The sequence below is a fragment of the Protopterus annectens genome, chromosome 7.part0, assembly GCF_019279795.1.
Source record: "Protopterus annectens isolate FY-2018-M chromosome 7.part0, PAN1.0, whole genome shotgun sequence".
Taxonomy (NCBI): Eukaryota; Metazoa; Chordata; order Ceratodontiformes; family Protopteridae; genus Protopterus; species Protopterus annectens.
This window is the reverse complement of record NC_056739.1, coordinates 157514298-157535186: the sequence shown is the minus strand read 5'-3', so window position 1 is coordinate 157535186 and position 20889 is coordinate 157514298. Positions and strand designations below refer to the sequence as shown.

Below are 20889 nucleotides of genomic sequence, written 5' to 3'. Positions count from 1 at the left end.
GCTTTGCCCAATTTACTATCCGAAAAGGACACAAACAGTTGATCTGACTTTCGTGCTTGGTGTGTCCTATCCAAACAGAAATGTAACTGTCTGCGCACGTCTAAGCTGTGAAAGGTATACTCAGCTCTGTTTGAATACTTACGGAAAAAAAAACGGTAATTCCAGTGATTGTTGCAAACAAAAGTTAGAACAAACCTTCGGTATAAAGGATGGGTTTGGTCTAAGAGATACTCTATCCTTGTGAAATACCAGGTATGGTGGTTTGACACATAGGGCTTGAAGTTCTGAAACTCGCCTGGCTGATGTAATAGCAACTAGAAGGGCAGTCTTCCATGAAAGAAATTTTAAGTCACAGGTTGCTGCCGGCTCAAAGGGGGGTGCAGTTAATGCACCTAACACTACGTTAAGGTCTCACGGTGGTGCGGGATGAGATATAGGGGGCCGTAGAAGCCAAGCTCCTTTAATAAAAGCTTTACACAACTTGTTGCTCATTAAAGGTGGTTCTACGCTCTCGTGAAAATTGGAAATAGCTGCCAATTGAACTTCGATGGTAGACACCGAACAACCCTGGTTGAACAGGGAAGTTAAAAACTTCAGAACCTCTGACACCGAGGCTGTCATAGGGTCTAATCCTTGGAATTGGGCCCAAATAGCAAACCTCTTCCATTTACTGCTATACATCTTCTTAGTAGATGTCTTGTGAGCCGTGGACAAAATATGCATGACTTCAGGGTCGAAAGAATGGCTCCTAACTATGGTCGGAAGAGGAGTAGCCAAGCTGCTAGCTTTAATGAATGGAGGGACTTATGGAGCTGTCCTGACTGATGCGTCAAGAGGTCTGGAACTTGGTCCAGGAACCAGGGACCCTCCAATGCATATTTGTGAAGAAAGGGGAACTAGACTTGACGAGGCCAGTATGGGGCGATTAGAATCATCTTGCTTTCCAAGCGAATCACCTTCTGAATCACCTTGGGGAGAAGGGGAACTGGTGGAAAGGCATATAGCAGACTGGGGGGCCAAGCTTGGACTAGAGCATCCTTGGGGATCTCCCCCAGAACTGTGGTGAGAGAGAAGAACTGCTGGCATTTTGCATTGAGGGGAGTCGCAAAAAGATCGCAACATGGAGCTCCCCATCTCGTGAAAATCTGTGTTACCACTCTGTCGTTCAAGGACCCCTCGTGAGGGAAGAGAATAGTCCTGCTCAGTCTGTCGGCTATCACACTGGATCTCCCCGGAATGTGTGTTGCTACTAGAAAACGTTTGGTAGCAATCGCCCAATCCCATACCTTCATGGCCTCTCTGCAAAGGGGGTAAGACCTGGTCCCTCCTTGCTTGTTCAAGTACCAGACTACCGACATGTTGTCGGACTGAATGGCAATCGTACCCTGGGGGAGGTGATCGTGCAGTGCTTGCAACGTTAAAAGCACCGCCCTCATTTCCAGGATATTGATGTGGAGATGACTCTCATCGGAGTGCCACGTGCCTTGGACCGACCTGTCCAGATAATGTCCCCCCCACCCTATCTGGGAGGTGTCCGTAGTCAATGTGGCCGAGGGGAGTGGAGGAACGAATGGTCGCCCTAGATTCAGGTTGGAGGAAAGAAGCCACCAACGAAGATCCTGTTTGCACGTCTCTGTGATCAATATGTGGTGACTGAGGGGAAGGTCTTGATAAGACCACTGGACTGATAGGAGCCACTGGAGTATCCTCATATGCAACCTTGCCAAGGGGACCAGAAGAATGCTGGCTGACATGGAACCCAACAGCTGCAGGACCATTCTCGCTGGAGCACGACGTCTAAGGAGTAATGCCCGAACCTGAGACTGCAGTGTTGCTATCCTTTCCGCAGGAAGATAGACTCGCATCTGCCTTGAGTCTATTTCTGCACCAATAAACAGAATACGCTGTGATGGCAGCAATACGGATTTTGTCCAATTGAAGGTGATTCCTAAGGAGTTCCCTAGGGAGATAGTGGCTGCTAGAGTTTTGAAGAGTAGATGCCTGGAGGTGGCAGTTAGGAGCCAGTCGTCTAGGTATGGAAACACCTGGAATCCTAGACTTCTCAGGTGAGCAGTCACCACTGCCAAACATTTGGTGAACACCCTGGGGGCTGTGGTGAGACCAAAGGGCAGTGCACGGAACTGGAAATGACAGTCTCCTAGGCTGAAGCAGAAGTGTCTCCTTGACGCCTGATCTATCAGAATGTGATAATAGGCGTCTTTGAGATCTATGGAGCACATCCAAACACCTTTCTCCAAAAGCGGGAGAATGGATTGCAAGGTGACCAACCGGAATTTGGACTTTTTCACTGATCGGTTTAACTTGCTGAGATCCAAAATGGGCCTCAAGTCCCCGGTCTTTTTCGGTACCAAAAAGAATCTTGAGTAAGTCCCTGATCCAGCCTGATCTGCGGGGACAGGTTGGATGACTCCTTTTTGAAGCAGCTTCGATATTTCGCTGGCTGCCAGATCCCGCTGACTGGGTGGCGGGTCTGGGATTCTTTGGGATGGTGGGGGGGTTGAGAGAAGGGAATAGTGTAACCTCCGGTGATGATTCGGAGCACCCATTGGTCCTGAGTGATACTTTCCCAGGCCTTTAGGTGCCTCGAAAAACAACCCCCGACTGGCTCCGGAGCTGCACAGTCGGGCACTCCTTCAGGGATGCTGGAAGGAGGAGGAGCCACGAAAGGACTCGCGGTCTCCAGTGTTGCGGGGGCCTCCGCCGCCTCTGGGGCAGCGTCTCCCTGAAAAATTTCCTCCTCCTCTGCCTCTAGAAGGGGAATCGCTCTGCTGCGACGAGTAAGGCTTTTGAGACTTACGGAACCACATTTTCCCTCCTCTTCGAGCCTTGGGATAAGGTCTGAAGGGAGTGGAAAACCGGGCCCCTACGGCAGTTAAAGTCTTACCCTCCTGTTCACAGCGAGTCAAAGTGTCCTTTATCTTGGGTCCAAACAGAGAGGACCCATCGAAGGGGGCGTCGGCAAAGGAAGACTTAAAGGCCTCCGCAAAGTGACACAGGCGTAGCCAGGCTCGTCTCCGTAGAGCAACACCTGTTCCCGCCGCTCTGCTCGCTCCTTCGGCTGCATACGAAATGAGCCTCATGGATGAGTTGGATAACAAGGACAGGGTAGCCAACTGGGAGTTAACCGTCTGGGCTAACTGCTCAGGTAAGTTATCGGAGAGGGTATCCGAAAGCTCCTTGACCAGATCCCTCTGCAGTCTCGTGAAATGCGTCAAGTAGTTCAGAGACCTTAATGTAAAGGTTGCTGAAGTAATGGTGTGCTTCCCGTACTGATCCATGCTCCTAGACTCCTTAGGAGGATGGACGGACGTTGAAGCCTCTGCCACATCTTGCTGGGTGGCAGATGCCACCACCAAGGCATCTACAGCCACACCTTTGGAGAGAAAATCCTTATCAGGGGGTGCCGAAAGGAATATATTGGGGTGAGCTGGCACCGGTTCAACAGAGTCCGGGTGTTCCCACGCCCTTCAAGAGATCAAATCCAGAAGCTCATCGAAGGGCAGAGACACCCAGGTGGGGGAGGGCTGAGCCCCGAAGGCCTTGAGGAACACTGACTCCTCAGCAGAAGGGGGTTTGGACTGCCAGTCGCCTCGTTGCTTAAGGATCTCCAAGATGTCCGCAAAGAATACATCATCTGAGGACGACTTGGGGGACCCTTCCACATCATCGAGGTCGGTATCCGAGGTGAGGGACTCATCAGGGGAGTCGACGTGCTTCCTCTTGCACTGTTTCTTCCTCGGAGGTTCCTCCGAAGACGTTTCGGAGGGACCTCCAGGTAGAAGGGAACCCCCGATGGGGGTAACCTCAGGCCCACGGGCTCCGCTGTCGTGAGACAGGGGGATTGCAAAGGAGCCAGTCTCCATGCCAAGGGAAGGTGGTGATGAGATGGTAGAAGTGGCCAGAGAGGATTTGGCCAAGGCACTCCTCATGGCCTTGAAGGCGGGACCCCCAGAGTCCTGGGATGGTTCAACCCCCAAGGCCACAACAGCAGTCGGAACTCCCGCCGCCACCGCACCGAGAGGGAGGCTCGGAACCGAAAGGATCGGTCCCGAAGCGTCCCCCCCGGGGCCGACAGAGGAGGTCCGCGTACCGAACCCCGACCCGAAGGGCGGGGTTGGAGTTAGGGTCGGAACCGACCCGATAACCTCCACCGGCTCCACCAACAGCGACTCCAATGGCGCCAAAGCTGTTGGAGGAAGAACCGAGATAGCAGGGTGGGAAATCGGCTCCGGAGCCGACTGGGCTGGAGCCGAGACCAACTTTTGAAAGACCGGAGACTGAAAAAGCCTTTGAAGCACCCTGTCTACATCCGAATCAGAAATTCTCGACGACCGAGAAGAGACCGACCGGGTCTGAGTCGACTTCTCCGCCGGCTCCGAAAGACTGGGGACCGGCTCTGTATGGTTTCGAGAAGTATCGGCGCCGAGGGAGATTCCATTACCACTGCAATTTCCCTCGGAGCCGATGGGGACTTCGGCACCGAAGGGGAAGTGTCTGGGCGAGCAACCCTCAACGGCTCCGAAAGCAGTGGAGCCGATGGAGATGACTCTCCTCTCAACGCCCGAGCTCTCGACTCCGAAGCCAGAGGAGTCGAGGCTGGAGACATCGAGGCAGACCGTTCTGCCCTCGGCTCCGAAGTCCGTGGAGCCGACGGAGAAGCCTGCCTTGACTTTTTAGCTGCCGGCTCCGACGGGCTGGTCGGAGCCGAAGATTTTTTCTTCCTCGAAGGGAAGAAGAAGAAGATAGGGCTTCCTCAAAGGAAGGGGTAATAAGCCCTTTCAAAATCAATTTATTTTTCCTGTCTTAGAGCACGCGAGAGGAAAAAGCGTGGCAAACGCTACAGGATTCCTGGAGGTGCTTCGGGCCCAAGCAGTAAACACACAAGGAATGGTCGTCCGTAATGGACATTTTATAATTGCATTTAGAACATTTTTTGAACCCCGATGGTCTATGTTCCTTCGACATCGTAAACTTCGACAAGTACACAAAACTACACAACTACAACTCTAACAAAAAGAGCGCGAAATAGGGCAAGGCCCCTCTGACTCAACGAAAACACTTGCCCAAAAATTACAATTTTACCACAAAAAATCACCTAAAACACAATCACACACAACAAGTAGCTGTTAAAACAGCTTTTGGGTCAGTTTTAGTAGAAAAAATGACAGAAAATTTTGTCACAAGAGGTACTTAGCTCAGCCAAGTCCGAGACCACGTCTATGCTTCAGAAGCGGCAAACGAGATCTGGGGAAGCAGTAGTGGTGCATCCTGGGATACGAGGTGACTCAGCCAATAAGAGACTGCGTTCTATTGTATAGCGGCCGAGTCGGAGCCGAGGATCGGCTCCTCAACCCATCTGTAGAGAATGTAGGCGAGATAGGATCACATTACATCAATGGCATGATGACTTCTTTGATCTTGACGTCATGCCTTTACTTATAGGTTGAGACGCAAAGAAAGATTTCCTCTATACGGTAACTACCTGGTGGTCAAACTTTAGGTTGCTAGCTATCTGTTTCTAGGTCCCTCACCACTCTGTCTACTTTTAGGGGGTGTAAAATCAATATTATGAATTGCAGTGGTATTTGGTTTACCAAAGGGTAAGATTACACATTTTTTAGCATTTAGTCTCATACCATGGTTTTAGCACCAATTATTTGTCTTTTTTAGGCCTGTTTGTAGGATGTCAACATCATTTGGGGATTCAATGATTGCTCCCAGCTTACACAAGTCAGCAAACTGGGTGAGCTACAGAAATCCAACATTAGATTTCACTTCAGCGAAGTTTATACCAAACAGGAGAGGTCTCAACACTGAGCCCTGTAGGACATCGCTAGTAACAGGTTTCATATCGGAAGTGGATTCACTTCACCTATCTGGTGGATTCACTTCACCTATCTGGGCATCTGTCCGGTCAGTGAGCCAGTTTGATATCCACCTGACAGTGTAGGGGGTTTATACCTAATGCAATAAGTTAATTATGGGATTGTGTGGAAAGCTTTGGCCAGGTCTGTATAAACGGTGTGTACCACTGTACCCTCATCCATGACCCAGTGACTTTCTCGAAGAAGTCCACCAGACTGAGCAGGCAAGACCTCCCTTTGATAAAGCCACATTGGATCTGGTCCAGTGGTTGGGGATTTCCTACGTCATTATTGATGAAGTCCACAATAATTCTCTCCATGGCCTTGAAAATAAGATGGGTAAAGCTTATTGTTCGGTAGTTCCTGGGTCAGTTGATGGGCACCCCCTTGTGCACAGGGACAAACTGTTGTGGTCCTCCACTCCTCGGGAACAAAGAATGTCCGGAGGCTGTGGTTACAGGTTAAAGACAGTTTCTAGTAGCCCTAACAGAACCTGTTTTAATCTAAGAAGCATCCTGGGATGTTGTCAGGACCCATAGAGGCGGTGTTTTTGGCTTTAGTGAGAGTAGTAAAGACCTGTTCTCTTGTAATGACTAGTACGGGGATGGCTGCAGGTATTTCTTTGGCTGTAGGAGGAGGTGATGGGGGTGGGAGTTTGAACTGAAGTTGTCAGACAGCAATTTGCTATAGTTTCAGGCTGGGTGTAAGCATCGTCATTCATGATTAACTCGACACACTGCAGTGCATTTCCCCCTAAGGTTATCAACATAAAAAGCCTTACGGTTATGTTTTACCTGGAAGGCTATCTTTGCCTCATGGTTTGCTTTGGCAAATTTAAACAGTTCTCTAATTTGTTTACACTGTTGAGTGTCTTTTTGGATTGTTTGTCTGTACTTTCTTGGTTTTGGAGAGGATTTTTTCTTTTTGATGAATAGCATATTTATGCTAGGGATCCAACAGGGCAGTTTATTTTTGCCAGTAATCATACATTTGATTCAGACAGGCACTGCCTTCTCTATGCTTCAGAGATGCTTGGACAATAAGCCATCACTTAAATCTGAGGTAACTGGCCTTAGCAAAGTTCTTAACTGGTTTGGAGTTTGATAGGGTTCCAATGCAGTTTTAATACTAAATATTAATACTAAATATCATTTTGTGGTCAGATCTCACCAGAAAGGAGTTGATGCATGGGAGGGAGCAGCATCTCCCCATGTTCACAAGTACTAGGTCTAGGATATTTGTACCTCTAGATGGAAGCTAACTAGATGTTCCAGGGGTGTTTGCATTGATGAAGTCCAAAAATCTCTAAAGTGAATTACGAGTTGTACAAGTCTCCCAGTTTATGGAGGGGTAACTGAAGCCCCCCATAAGTATAGTGTTAAGCTGAATGTTAAGATATTCCAGTAGGTTTAGGTAGGATGTGTGGTTTTCCAGATTCAAGTTAGGGGGAATCTGTAGCTAGCAAAGATACAAAAGGGGCCACACCTACTGTTAGCTGTGCATGGAGAAGATCAAGCGAGCCACGTTGTTGGACCAGTCTAGAGGTTATTAAACCACATTGTTGGACCAGTCTAGAGGTTATTGAACCACATTGTTGGACCAGTCTAGAGGTTACTGAACCACGTTGTTGGACCAGTCTAGAGCTGTACCTCTCCTTTAGTAACACTGAGACATCCTCCCTTGTTTTAACTTGAGCTGAGGGAGGGGTCAAAATGTATGAAAGGCACTGAAGCCTTTGATAGCTGCAGTGCTCTCCATGTGCATTTGTGTGCAGTCTCCAAGGTGAGGAGTACTTCCAGGTGTGTTTTTTTTTTTAACTCCAAGTGTTGATATGCAGTACCTTTAGGTGTTCATGAGAGATTTTTGTTATGCTGGAGGGTTAAAAAACTTGGCACAACCTAAAAAAGGCATTATAGGGATAGATAAAGTTTTTCTAGTATCCAGAAGTCAAGTGGTGCAAGTGCAAACCATCTCTGGCAAAGCATCATGGTCGGATCAGGTCTCTCCAGGCTGACAGATACTGCATCCCCTTGTTGTGACACCAGAAACTAAGCAAATTCAAGTCAATCATTTTTGGTGGTACTGTGGCATCATCATTACTGAAGGTAAGATGCGACTCAAGTCTAGATTCATACCTGCTTGGGACACATACAGAGAGCTCCATCATGTCTCTCTTCACATAGTCCAGTGAAGTATGTCTTGGGACGTTTACGCCCACATGGACTATGACTGTGTCATACTGGTACTTGTGGTTTAAAGACCAAAATGTGCAAGTGATCTGAAGGATGCTAACTCCAGACAGCTCACTGTGTTCTCTTTGTTAGCCTTGTAAGGGGGACAATCAGTACGTCTTGCAATGGAATCCCCAAAGTAGAATTTTAGGTTGTGTCACCTTATGGGTTTGGAAGCGGCGCTACTATGATTTTTCAGTTATGTCTTGTGGGAGGCGCTGTCTGAATGTGCATGGGCCACTGAAAAGCTTTTAGAAGACTTGAAGGTTTAGGTAGATTAGATGCGAGTATCTCCACATATGTAGGGTCTGTACGTTTGTTTTTTAGTGTTGGTAGCGAGTGTTTTGGGTGCAACACTGACAACCTGGTTTGCATTTTTCATGTGTGCAAGTGAGAGCTTTACCTCCAATGATATTGGTGTATTTACATCACTCACACACTGTTGCCTGTCAAAAAATTAAGTGGTTGTCAGTGAACATGAGGCAGTTACTACACTGCCTCAGGAAGCCCATATCCATCAGGCCACAAACACAGATGACAGGGAAGTGCCAATCCATTATACCAGATCCTTAGCAGATGGGAAGGAGTAGGAGAGAGTCACTTAAAGGTCTAAGTAGAGTGTGTTTAGTAACGTACTATAAGATGAGCTGCAGTGGTGCTGCCCTCTGTGCAAACCAACAGCTCTACGAGTAGCTATGAACAGTGGGTGACTATGGACAGCGTTTCTTTAAACTGGACAGATTTGTGTGTGTATATATATATATATATATATATATATATATATATATATATATATATATATATATATATATATATATATATATATGGCATGGGTAACAGCAAGATGTGCAAATGCAAGGCTTTTATACCAGCAGAATGAAACACTTGTACACAGTTAAGCCCTTGGGCCAATCAAATACACAATAAGCCTTCCACCAGAATCTGCCCTCTGCTTCCACCAGAGTGCAGAATAAAAGTCTAAATTTAAAATGAACTGGTTTGTAGCTTAAGGGCAATAGCAAATGTTTTACAACAAATGACAGAACTCTTGCAGTATCAGGAATTCTTGGCAGTCCTGAGAAATGTTCCCAAATTCAGAAAAATACATGCAAATGGAGGAAACCTCTACAAACACAAAAAAAAACTTTGCAAAACCTGGAAATATTTTGCAAACTCAGGAGAACTTTGGCAAACTCAGACGCTTTTGCAGTATCTAGGACATTAAGAAATATCAGGAAACTCTTAAAACGACCTAAGAGCCGTAAATAAACAGATGGCATTTCAGATAGTTACAGCAAGTGCTAAAAAATACATATCAGCTTTGTAGGTCCACAGACAATTTGTTCTAGCTATGTCTAGAAGAAGCCATCAAATGCAAACCTATGCTAGCATCATTTGATTGAAATTCTAGAAACAGTGTCATATGTCAACATAATGATTAGCCACTACCTTCACAATTTCATAAAAAGCACTGCAGAACACTGGCATTACGTGGTAGCAGTTCCACCGCTCTCCAATATTTTGTTCATAACTCTTCACAGGTTGCAGAATAAAATATTGATATCAGGTAAGAATAGCTTTGTCTTCAAGTAGCCTGCACATTTTCTAACCTATGACATCAGCTGCAAACATTACTAAATGAAAATTCCCTTATGCTAGTCTCCTAAAAGTTAACAGCTGTCAAACATCAGCCTTTAAAACTTCCTGCGGCATATTCGACAGTTTACTGAATTGTGACAGCTGTCCATTTTTTTTTGCAAAAAAGAACATTGTCATGCAGTGTTACACACTGCAAGTTGTTTACTTCAGGAGGTACTGATACAAGGCGAACGTGAAAGAAGGGCAAAGACCAATGCAGAAACTGCCTCACAGGCTGTTACCCAACATACAAGCTTTTCATCGCATTACCAGAAAATGGAAAAAAATGCAAATTAAAGTTAGTTAAATCCTCGTCTGCAAATAAAGGCCACTTTACCTGACTGGCTGGCCCCGATCATAAGATTTTCTTCTTATTATAGGTGATGTATCTGCACCTCGAGATTGACGAGGGCTGAAAGTGCGAGAAAAAAAAAAGTCAGCTTTTCCCAACAATGAAACAGGACAGAAAATAATGAAATGTTCAGTCGGCAACAGAACATATGTACTCCAGATGTGCAAGGCCTGATATTCATAGGTTCATAGATTAGTACTAAGCTAACTGCCCTTGCGAGCCATTTTAAGCCTAGCCAATTATCCCTTGTGAGACTCAAACCCTGCACCTTGTGTTTGCAAGGCAAACACCTTAACCATTAGGCCACCCTCTCAACCCTATGTCTCACACTTTCAAAGGAAATTAACAAGGATGGCTTTTTCATCCTGTTGACACAGTTCCATGTCTAATTCCAAACGATGACCATGTAACATACGCAAGTTTTCATGTACTAATACTGCCTGCAAACACTAATGAGATGTGTTCTTTTATGGAACATGTCAGATCCAGACATATGCATTTCCAGCAAGATTCTTCCTACCATTCTAAGCATCATCTCAGTAAATGTCAGTTGTCCTATAACCAAAAAATACCCAGTATTCAGCATTTATTACAACTTAACGGCATACAGTTACCTCACAAGCTAAATAAAATGAACCTTTCAAAATCAGCATGCTTCATTTAACAGGAAGAAATCACACTATCTGTTGAAGGCTACATCATCAATTTCAAATTCTTTTACAAGTACTTATACTACAATTTGAAATGCCCAAATTATGATGCCAAAGTGGGAAGGTAGACTTCACACACCCAATGTCAACTTGCATAATCTGCTTTCATAAAGGATCCTAGGAGACACTTTTCCCAGGTTCTTTTTTTTATAGAATGTCCACCTGTAACAGCTCCTACCACCACTAGAGGAAAATTACCTGCATGCGTGGGGGGAGACATGCTTCTTCAGGCTGTAAGTGCTACCCCATGGACCACCTTCTCACTTCCTACCATCAGAAAAAATGCAATAAAATTCAAGTTGAGAAAGCTTCAATTTTTATCCGCTGGTGGGTGTCTGTACTGTCACAACAGGTTTTATTATAGGACTCCATTTCTTTCTTATCAGACAAAACCTGTACCTGCTGTTTAACAAGAACACAAACCTGTAAGTCAGCACAACAGCTGGGTTTCTGTCCATGACAACATGCAACTTATTCAAATCAATGGTTCTTCAGGGCTTGATATTAGACCCTCTCCTGTTCTAATATGCCACCTTCACAGTGGACCTGATCAGCTCATAAATCATCCTTGATGTAGAAGTTCAAGAGGTCTGAATAACAGTGTTCATCAACACTTTCTCTGCTGGACTATGTAAGGATATGTTCTTCAGCACCTGTCAAAGTACCACAGAACTGGGTCTTATTGGGGAACATGTTGGAAAATGTCTTAGTTCTTGTACGTGGGACTATGTATGGGTAGAGCATACCCTATCTATTATTACCCCACCCCAGAGATGAATTTGTGCAGATACTTTATGAAATATCTGCATGGACACCACAACTTCAACTGTCAGAATGTTTTGTTTTAAACATCTTTATTAAATCATATTTTAAATTGCAACAGGACTTCACTCACATTAATGCAAAACAGTCGTATCGGTTTCCCTTACTGTCATGCAATACACTTTTTTTTTTTTGTTAAGTATTATCCACGCCGACATTATAGAAAATGTTAATTTTCTTCATGATCTCCCTTTTAAGCCCCACTCCCACCCTCTTGAATTTTTTTGCATGCATTACCCCCCACAAATTACATTTCTATGACATTTGCTCCTTCTCTTTACTAAAGATCCCACCTCCAGTTATCTCCTTTACAATATCCAAAACTTCTATTACAATTGATAATAGATTTTTATTTCCATTTTGTAATAATTGCTTTTTCTGGTAGCCCATAGCGTTAAAGTGAGGACTTACTACATCTAAACAATTCGGATCATATAATCACAGGTCAAAACAATCAGCTGCTTTTTCTAGTCCCTTTAGTTTTATATGCAGATCAGGTGTATTGTTACTAATCAGAGGACAAGCTGTGGACCAAAATGAACAAAGAATTGAATTAATTTACCTATGAAGGGAAGGGGAGTTAAACGGGATAAGCTGACACCCCGTAGGACAAAGTGGTTCATAGGTGTGTATTAGGCTAATGGTCCTGGAGCCTTTACAAGCCTAGCCCATAGGATTACCCTGGAATCGTGTCACCCGACCTGAGTTCCCCAGTGCCTCTGTTGAGTAGAGCCAATGGAGTGATCCCAGAGGTCCCATTCACTCATCAAGATTGGTTTAGGATTACCTGATCTGGAGGGAAATTTTAGAGGTACACAATTAACAGCTCATACACAAACAAGCAGAAGGTTGTAAGTCAAAGTAGAAATGGATGAGTAAATGGCATGGGGGAGCAGCAGGTCCTTAAGGAGAACAATACAATTATCATGTCCTTAAAGTAATAAAGTATTCTAAGAAACAGGTCAACACAAGCAGGGATATTAAAAGTAAGCAAAGGAGCTGGAATTTACTGCAGAAAATAAAAAAGGAAACAGTTTTGGAAGCAAATAAATACAAAGGGGAAAGTAAGAGTGGGATGAGGCCAAGCAGAAGGTTGGACTGGTGGCTAGAGACTGCCTTTCCTACCAGGGACTGATAGAGTACAGGCAAAGAGAAAGGGATAAGGAACTGCTAAGCGAAAGATCAGCTCAAATACGAGTTTTTAATTGAGTCTAGAACAAAAGTTACTGTTTAAAAAGGATAATTAGTAGGGCATATAAAATACTGCATAATAACTAAAAGAACTGATTAAGCTGACTGTCAAAGAATGAGAAGAGACGACACAAAGGTAATATTCAAAGGAACAACGGAAGGACATCTCTACCAAGTACGTAAAGTCTATAAGATTTAGGATTTTAACATGGAATTGTTTACATAAGTACTTTTATACCTCAATCAGACTTCACAGCATTTTTCCTTAGACAGCAAATGCTGGAGGGTGTTACAGAAAACAGATCACTGGGAACATTTTTTTTTTTTTACTCTGTCAGAAATGTTGGGGGATTAAACTGCTTTAACAAGGGAAATTATTCTTTTGAGCCGTGACACAGGATCCAAATTGGCTAGACATAGTAACGCCTTACTAAGTTTAATGCTATTAGCTACCAAACAAGTAATTACTAGAAAATGGAAATCAAAATCTAACCCAACTGTAGCTGAAATACTGAACACTGTAATAGAGCTAAAGGAACTGGAAGTGGAATCTTTATAAAAAGGAAGGAGGCAAATTATATAGAATTATATAGCTATAATGTATAGAATTATATACAAATAAACAGAATTTTGTGAAAAAGTATAGTTGTACAAGTAATCCTACCGTAACGATATATATTCGAGCAGATCACTGCTGCAGTAGCCTAAGCTAAATGGCCCACCAATCAGTGTGCCTGGGCACCTTCCACATGCCGTTGCCACAGGAAATAAAGAGATGCTATGGTGCCAAACGTCAGAGCTTTCATGCCCTGAAAGAAGGGATCTAGAGTCCCACAAAACAGGAAAATGTCCCAAAAACACACTAACACACCCTGTTAAAAGTTGCACAAAATCACAAGGTTGGAGGATGGGAGCAGCTACGGCAACAGTGATCGACTTTAAGATCTACTGTCAAGGTAAGATTAATTATGGTGTTCTTTGATAGAGCACTGCTGCAGTAGCCTAAGCTACATAGGATGAATACCAAAGCTGAGAGAATTAGGGAGGAGGTTGGTGGGTCAGTATGCAGGAGCTCTTGGAGAATGGCAGTAGTAAAGCCTGTTCTAGATTCTGAGTTAGAAGTCCAGTTTGTAATGTTTGGTTAAGATGTGTACTGATGACCAAGTTGCTGCTTCTAGTATATTTCTAGAGTCCACCCTTTACCAAAATGCCATGGAAGTAGCCAAAGCCCAGGTAGACTGAATCCTGACTGCCTGGAATTGACTGTATGTGATGACAATAACAAAAGGCAGCAGCTTCTGACAACCACTGACAAAGTCTCTTTAGGCAATACTTGTCCCTTTTTGTTGCCTTCAAAACAAATAACCAGCTGATCAATGATCCTGAAGTTCTTGGTTTTGACAGTGTAGTATTAGAGTTGTCACTGAACATCCAAAGTACAGAGGATCCTTTCACCCACAGTTTTAAGCCTGGAAAGAAAATGAGATGAACAGCCTGATTCAAGGAAAACTCTGAAAGCATCTTTGGCATAAATGAAGGGTTAATTTGTCAAGGAAAGCCTATCCTTGTGAAAAATGACACAAGAGGTTTCACCATTAAAGCTTGCAACTCAGAAGTTAGAGCACCAACGAGACGGTTCTCCAAGACAAACTATGTCTGCTTCCTGTACAGGTTCAAAAGGAGACAGTAAACTTTTCTAGCACAAAATTAAGATCTCAAGGAGTCGTTACTTGTCATAGGTGGATGCATATGCAAAACCCCTTTGCAGTCAGTGAAACAAATTTTCAATGTAGAAAGGGGAGTGGAATCTTCTAGCCAGAAGAAAAGAAATGGCCAACAGATTAAGTTCAATAGAAGAGCATGAAAGGCCAGAGGATAATTACATATATATTAAAGAACCAAAGGCAGCTAGGCCTGAACATGGTCCTGGTTCTTAGACCAGAAACAATTAGAAAAACTACTCCACTTCCCCAAACATGATTTTCTAGTAGCAAGTTTCTCGGTCTCTTTTTTTAATTTCTCCAAGTCTTTTGGGTTTCTAATACCATGACAGGAATGGACCCCATTCAATAGTCAAAGTACGATTAAAGTTCATGAAATTAGTATTGTTTCAATCTTTGATGTCAGCCAGTAGTGCTCTTCGCAGCACACACAATGTGCCCAGTAATGACTCCTCCTGCAATTCGTATGGGGTTACATGGATTAGTAACATATCCAAATATGATTGTAAATTCTTTTTTATAAGACCCGTTGCTCCTACTACTATTGGAACTGTCTGGGTATCTTTCTTCCACATGGCTCTTGTTTCTGCCTGCAGATGCTGGTATTTTATGATTTTGTGTGTCTCTGTACGCAAGACACTGTAGTCACTGGGTGTGGCGATTTCAATGATCGATGCTACTTTTGTCTTCTTTTCTTGGACCACTATATCCAGCTTTCTAGCATCTATCTTTTGAACTGCTGGTAATGGATGATCCCATGTGATATAAACTTCATTTTCTGTGATGCTTTGTGGCTCATGTTTCCAGTGTTTTTCAGCCACTTCGATACCATAATGTTTGCACAATCCCCGGTGCAGCAGTCTTGCCACATTATTATGCCTTTCAGTATACAGTCCTTTTGCACTTAATGTGTTGCAACAAGGTGTGTGACGGTTTCCAATTTGGTTTTACAAAACCTACATTTGTCTGCATCTCCCACATGTTCAAAGGACTTTGTAAACCAGTGTGTATGAAGCCCACTATCTTGGGCTGCCAATATTAACCTTTCATTTTCTGGAGCATTTCTCCCCGGGACTCCGCTGAAAACTGGCTTCATTCCAAGTCGGACTTTCACGGTTAACAAATGTTAAATAAATAAATAAATTTCTTGGTTTGAATTTGCCTCTCCTTAAGCATTCCTGCGTTCGTTCTTAATCAACATGAGGCTCTTCCAGAAGTTTTCTATACTTGCAACTATATTTATGTTTTTTCCACATTTCTTGCCTTCTCATCTGGTCCTTCACCTTATATTCTTTCTTTTATTTTTGGCACATTCAGTTGCTGCCCGTTTTTTATCCACTTCTGGTTTGATTGCCATTCCTGCTTGATGTCGATATGCTTCTGCTAAATTAAGCAGAGACGTCATCTTAGATTTATTCTCCTCATGTTTCAAAATTTTCACTACATTTGGATCTTGAAGAAACAAAAATTGCAAGTAGAGGCACTACCAATTCATACACGAACCTGGTGCTTGCCCAGTGGGAGGATGAGTTTTTTGTTCAATAAAGATCATGAATGGAAACATTCACTCTTATTCTACACCAGCTTTGTGGATAATGTCTTCCTGTTATGGGAAGGCAGTGCTGTAGCTTTGAACAATTTTATATCTTATTTAGAATCCACTAATAATTTTTTTGCATTTTACTTGCAGTACTCCTATAATGAAATTGATTTTTTGGATGGTGTGTTACAAAGGGATGAGTTGAATCGTTTTAACAAGATTTTCAGAAAACCATGCAAGAGGAATGGCCTACTAGCTAAAGATAGTATGCACCCCAATTACATTTTTCATAATGTTATCAAAGGACAGGTTGTCAGAGCCTCATGGCTTTGTACGAATGAGGGTGATTTAAATCAGGAATTAGAAGCTCTGACTGCCAGATTTGCTGAGAGGGGGTACTGCATGAAAGAAATGGAAAATTATGTTTCTAATGTTGTACAGAGCAGAGATATCGTGACAGCACCATGATTCTCTGAGAAGGGTTTTGAATATAGGACAAGTAACTCAATGAAGTAGGCTCAACCCAGAGGTAAACTAAATTTGTATATTAAGTATAGTAAGGATATAAAAAGGGGTTTGTGATGTAATATGGGGTAACTGGAAAATTCTACAAATGGATGATTCTTTAAGAGATAGTGGGAGCAGCACCAAATTTTGTTTTTAAGAACAGGAATCTTACAGATCCTGTGTGATAAGAACTATGATAAGAAGGTACTTGAATAGCAAGCAGGTAAAATGAGTACATTTCCTGTCAGCACTGTAAAGCATGCCCTTTAATATCTAGAATTCAAGAATTTGTACAACCCATTGACAATAGGGCATTTAAACCTAAACTGATGGCAAATTTTAATTCAATGAATGTTGTGTACCTGACTGGGTGCCTGTGTTGCACATCATTTTATGTTGGGAAGACCAACTGTAAACTTAAGGATAGGATCCTAGAACAATTATCAGCCATATGTTTGACCAATACACATAATGCTCTCTTTCAACATATTAAAGAACATCCAAGACAACACCTTTACTGTTATGGTTTTACAGCTGGTTAAGGCGAATGCCAGAGGGGGCGATATTCTCAATCAGACTGAACACTGTGAGGTACAATGGATTGTAAAGGCTAGGTGTGGACAGAAGTCCAGGACTCAATGGGGTGGTACCTTTAAAACCTGTTCTTAGGAGACTATGTGTGTGGAGTTGCACGATTGCAGATCTATACATGTATTCAATTTCAAGGAGGCCCATCCCTCCTTCAGAACAAGTAATATATAATCTTGGTATACACTGATTTTTATAAGTCATTTGGTGAACATGAAGCATCCTTCTTGTTTTAATATCCAATCTATCAAACACTTTTTGGGGCCAGTCAATCACTCTAAAACTAAGTTAGGACAGGAAGACCAAACGGATTTATAGCCTGGATCTTGTTCCTAGATGTCACTGCTGTTCTCATGATTAATTTAAGTCTTCTAAAGTATTCCTTACTTTTATTCGTGTTTTATTTTGCTGATCCTTCGTCAATTCCCAAATGTTTATAGACTCCCTCTTGCTCAAGTTCTATTATATCACATTCTTGTCCCAAACTGATATTTTCCTGGTGCTGCATTTTTCCTGCTTTAAAGGTTGCTGTTGCACATTTATCAAGACCAAATGACATTCCAATATCTTAAAAAGTTTTGACAACCTGCAACTGTGTTTTCAGTTCCTCCTGTGATGAGCTATACAGTTTTAAATCATTGACAAAGAGAAGATGAGAAGTCAGACTTTGCTTTCTAGGAGGCAGATTGTAGCCATGGCCTAAACTGTTAAGTAAACAGCTTAATGGATTAATGGCAAGGCAGAATAGCAATGGTGACAGAGTCACAATTTTTATCCCTGGGATAATGATCTGTCCTTTATCATGGCTCAATTGCAAAGTGGTCCGCCATTGTTTCATGGTTAGTGTAATGCACTCAATCAGTGTAGGATGTATCTTATACATTTTTAAGCACACTTTTATCAATGAATTTGGGATACTATTCAAATGCTTTTTTGTAGTCAATCCATGCATACTTAGATTCTTCCCCTTTTTACAGTTCTCCACTATAACTTAATTTAACAACAAATGATTCTTTGTTCCATAATTTATTGCCCTTTTGTTCTACTGCCATAATTGATTTTTCTTGTAAATGACTATAAACTCTGTCAGCGTCAGTTACTGTGTATAGTTCACACATTGTTGGAAGACAAGTTATTGGTCTATAATTTTTAGGGTAGCTTGCAGGTTCACTCTTAAGAGCATTATTTTGCCTGTTGTTAGCCAGGTTGGTGTCTGTTCAGGGTGCACATATAAATAGTTCTTATTCATGGCTATTCCTCATGCAAATATGTTATACTTTTAACCAAAAGTCAGGTACTGCATCTGAGCCTGGGGTTTTCCAGTTACAGGCTTTTCATAACTTTGTTTCAATCTCTCTGGCTGTTACTTCATCCCATTTCATATCCTGTACCTTTAAACTTCTTATTCTTTCTTTTACTTCTTCTATCCGTTTAGCATCTTTGCTATGTTCCACAGGATCTTCATAGATCTTCTCCAAAATGTATCTATTTCTTCTTTTTTGGTAGTCTGATCTGCAGAATGAGGAATGACCCCTGGAAAGGAAGAATTTCCTCTCACTGCATCTGTAACCCTGATGAATGATTTTCAGAACACATTTGTCTGAAACAATCTATTGCCAAACAGAAAAATGGAGATTCATACTTCGTGGAAGAGAAAAAAGGCCAGTGTGGGAGGGGGGTCACACAAAGCATCTTGAATAATCAGAGTTGTTGGGCTTTCCTTAGTTTTAGGAGTCTTGAGACTTCTTTTAGTGTCCCCCTTCTTAAATGTCAGTTTACTTTCTGTAGAGACCGTTTAGTCTGTGTTTTTATTTATTTATTTATTTTGCTAAAACTGGAAAAGGCAAAAGAAAATCCCTTGAACAATTTGGAAAACGGGGCTGAAAAATCTTAGATAGGATCAGCTTACCCCTCTCATCACACTTTTTGATCACCTTTGCAAATGAGTGGTCAAACATGAAATCTCTATCCAAGGGAACATTTTAAATCTCATTTTTAAATCCTCTGGGAGATCGAAGATGCAGCCAAGTAAACCTCCTTAAAACAGTACCAGTGGCCATAGCCCGAAGAAACTGTAGATAAAACACTCCTCATACTTTCACAATTTATCAAAACTAACACAAAAGCCTGACAATCTAATATTCTGAATATCAAGCAAAGTATACACTTTATTGATATCTGTCAATAATTCTTCCATCCTTATTAGAAAGAGTAGGACTGGAATTAACTAAGTGCGTAGCAGAACTGGAGTCAATTAAGGTTATAGTTGTTAGGCATACTTCTCAACTATACAGATTTTCACAGAATGTTCAGATTTTTGCCTCATATTTTTTGTCAGTTACTCAAAATTTTTTTGACCAATCACTGGGATGATCCAAGGATTAAAGTCACTAATTAATGACATGCATTTGAGTTTCAGACTTCATATCCTTCAGAAAATGCATGCCAACACAAATCCTGTTATTTTAACAACTTTCTAAGAGCAATATTTAAAATGTGTCCGTAGTGGGCCTTCATCCCCCCATTATGTCAGGCTTTGTCCAGATTTCTTATGATAAGAGGTTGAGAGGTATGCTGCTAGTCAGACTTGGGCATAGTGCAAAACATTTTAAAAGACTGAGGAGCTTTCTACATCCTATATGCCTTTTTAGGGACAGCTGGCTATCAGGAAAACAACAGACAGTAAGACACACATCCTCTAAAGCAGACAGAACAGGAGAAATGGGTGTAGTTTCTGGAAAATCCTTCTGCAACAGCTCATAGTATTTTCAGAAGGACTAAAAACCTCAATGTTCTCCCACTGAAAACACGGGGACATTCTAGCAATAGTTTCAAAGAGAAGCCCCTACAGGGAGAATCAAACTGAGCTCATCTCAAGGTCTGAATCAGAAATCTGACAAAATCCTGAATCCATCACTGCATCTTCCTGTTCATATTCAAACTCTTGAAGCTCTTCAGGAAAAAAGAAAATCCCTTTTTCTTTCACCAGAAATTTCTTTACAAGGATCAACAGACTGAATTAAATCCTGAGCCAGACCCAGGTAACTATTCCTATCCAACGACGTGAAGAGAAGTAACTAAGTGCTGGGTTTTCTGTTTCTTTTTGACATAAAAACTGGGTCCGGCAGAGTTACGAATGGCAGCTGCTGCCTCCCCAGGGATGGGCACAGCATTCTGACAACAGGAAATCATACACTATTCTCTCTTCCAGGACTGACAAGGGTGGCTGCCCCTTGCACCCTTAGCGGACTCCAGCAGCAGCAGAGGACGTGGCTAACACCAGGTCCACAGTGGCTGTAGGTGCTACACCAGAGGGATATGGAATAAAAGATAAGTGGTGGAAGGTACAACAAATGTCTGCAGCAGAGTCACTTGCTGCTCAGGCAAATTTCTAGCCTGTTGTGGTAGCAAAGGCTGTTTGGTTAACATTTTCTTTTTTCTGGCTAGAAGGATTGACCATGGGATCGGCAATCTGTTCCATGTTCAAACTGAAAATGGTGCCTCTTTCCCACAGAAAACTGGCAGTAAATGCCAGCCAAACTATCATCCCACAAAAGTTACTTTTTGAAAGAAAAAAACATAGTAAAAAGCACTTTAACACTATGCCAGCCTCACGACTGAAAAATGGACGACAACTCCACAGAAAATGTTTTTAGTTAGTTTACACTATTTTTAAACAGAAAAAATGAATGTTCCATTTAAAA

General features: G+C 42.5%; 1 protein-coding gene across 2 annotated transcripts in view; it reads right to left on the bottom strand.

The window, feature by feature from the left end:
- The window catches only part of KIF21B (kinesin family member 21B), a 1412490-nt gene that overhangs the window by 170606 nt on the left and 1220995 nt on the right, over window positions 1-20889 (bottom strand). For both annotated transcript variants that reach the window (XM_044076606.1, XM_044076607.1), the window contains exon 26: window positions 10092-10166. In XM_044076606.1, the coding sequence (XP_043932541.1) occupies window positions 10092-10166 (75 nt within the window). The remainder of the gene's footprint in view (window positions 1-10091; window positions 10167-20889) is intronic.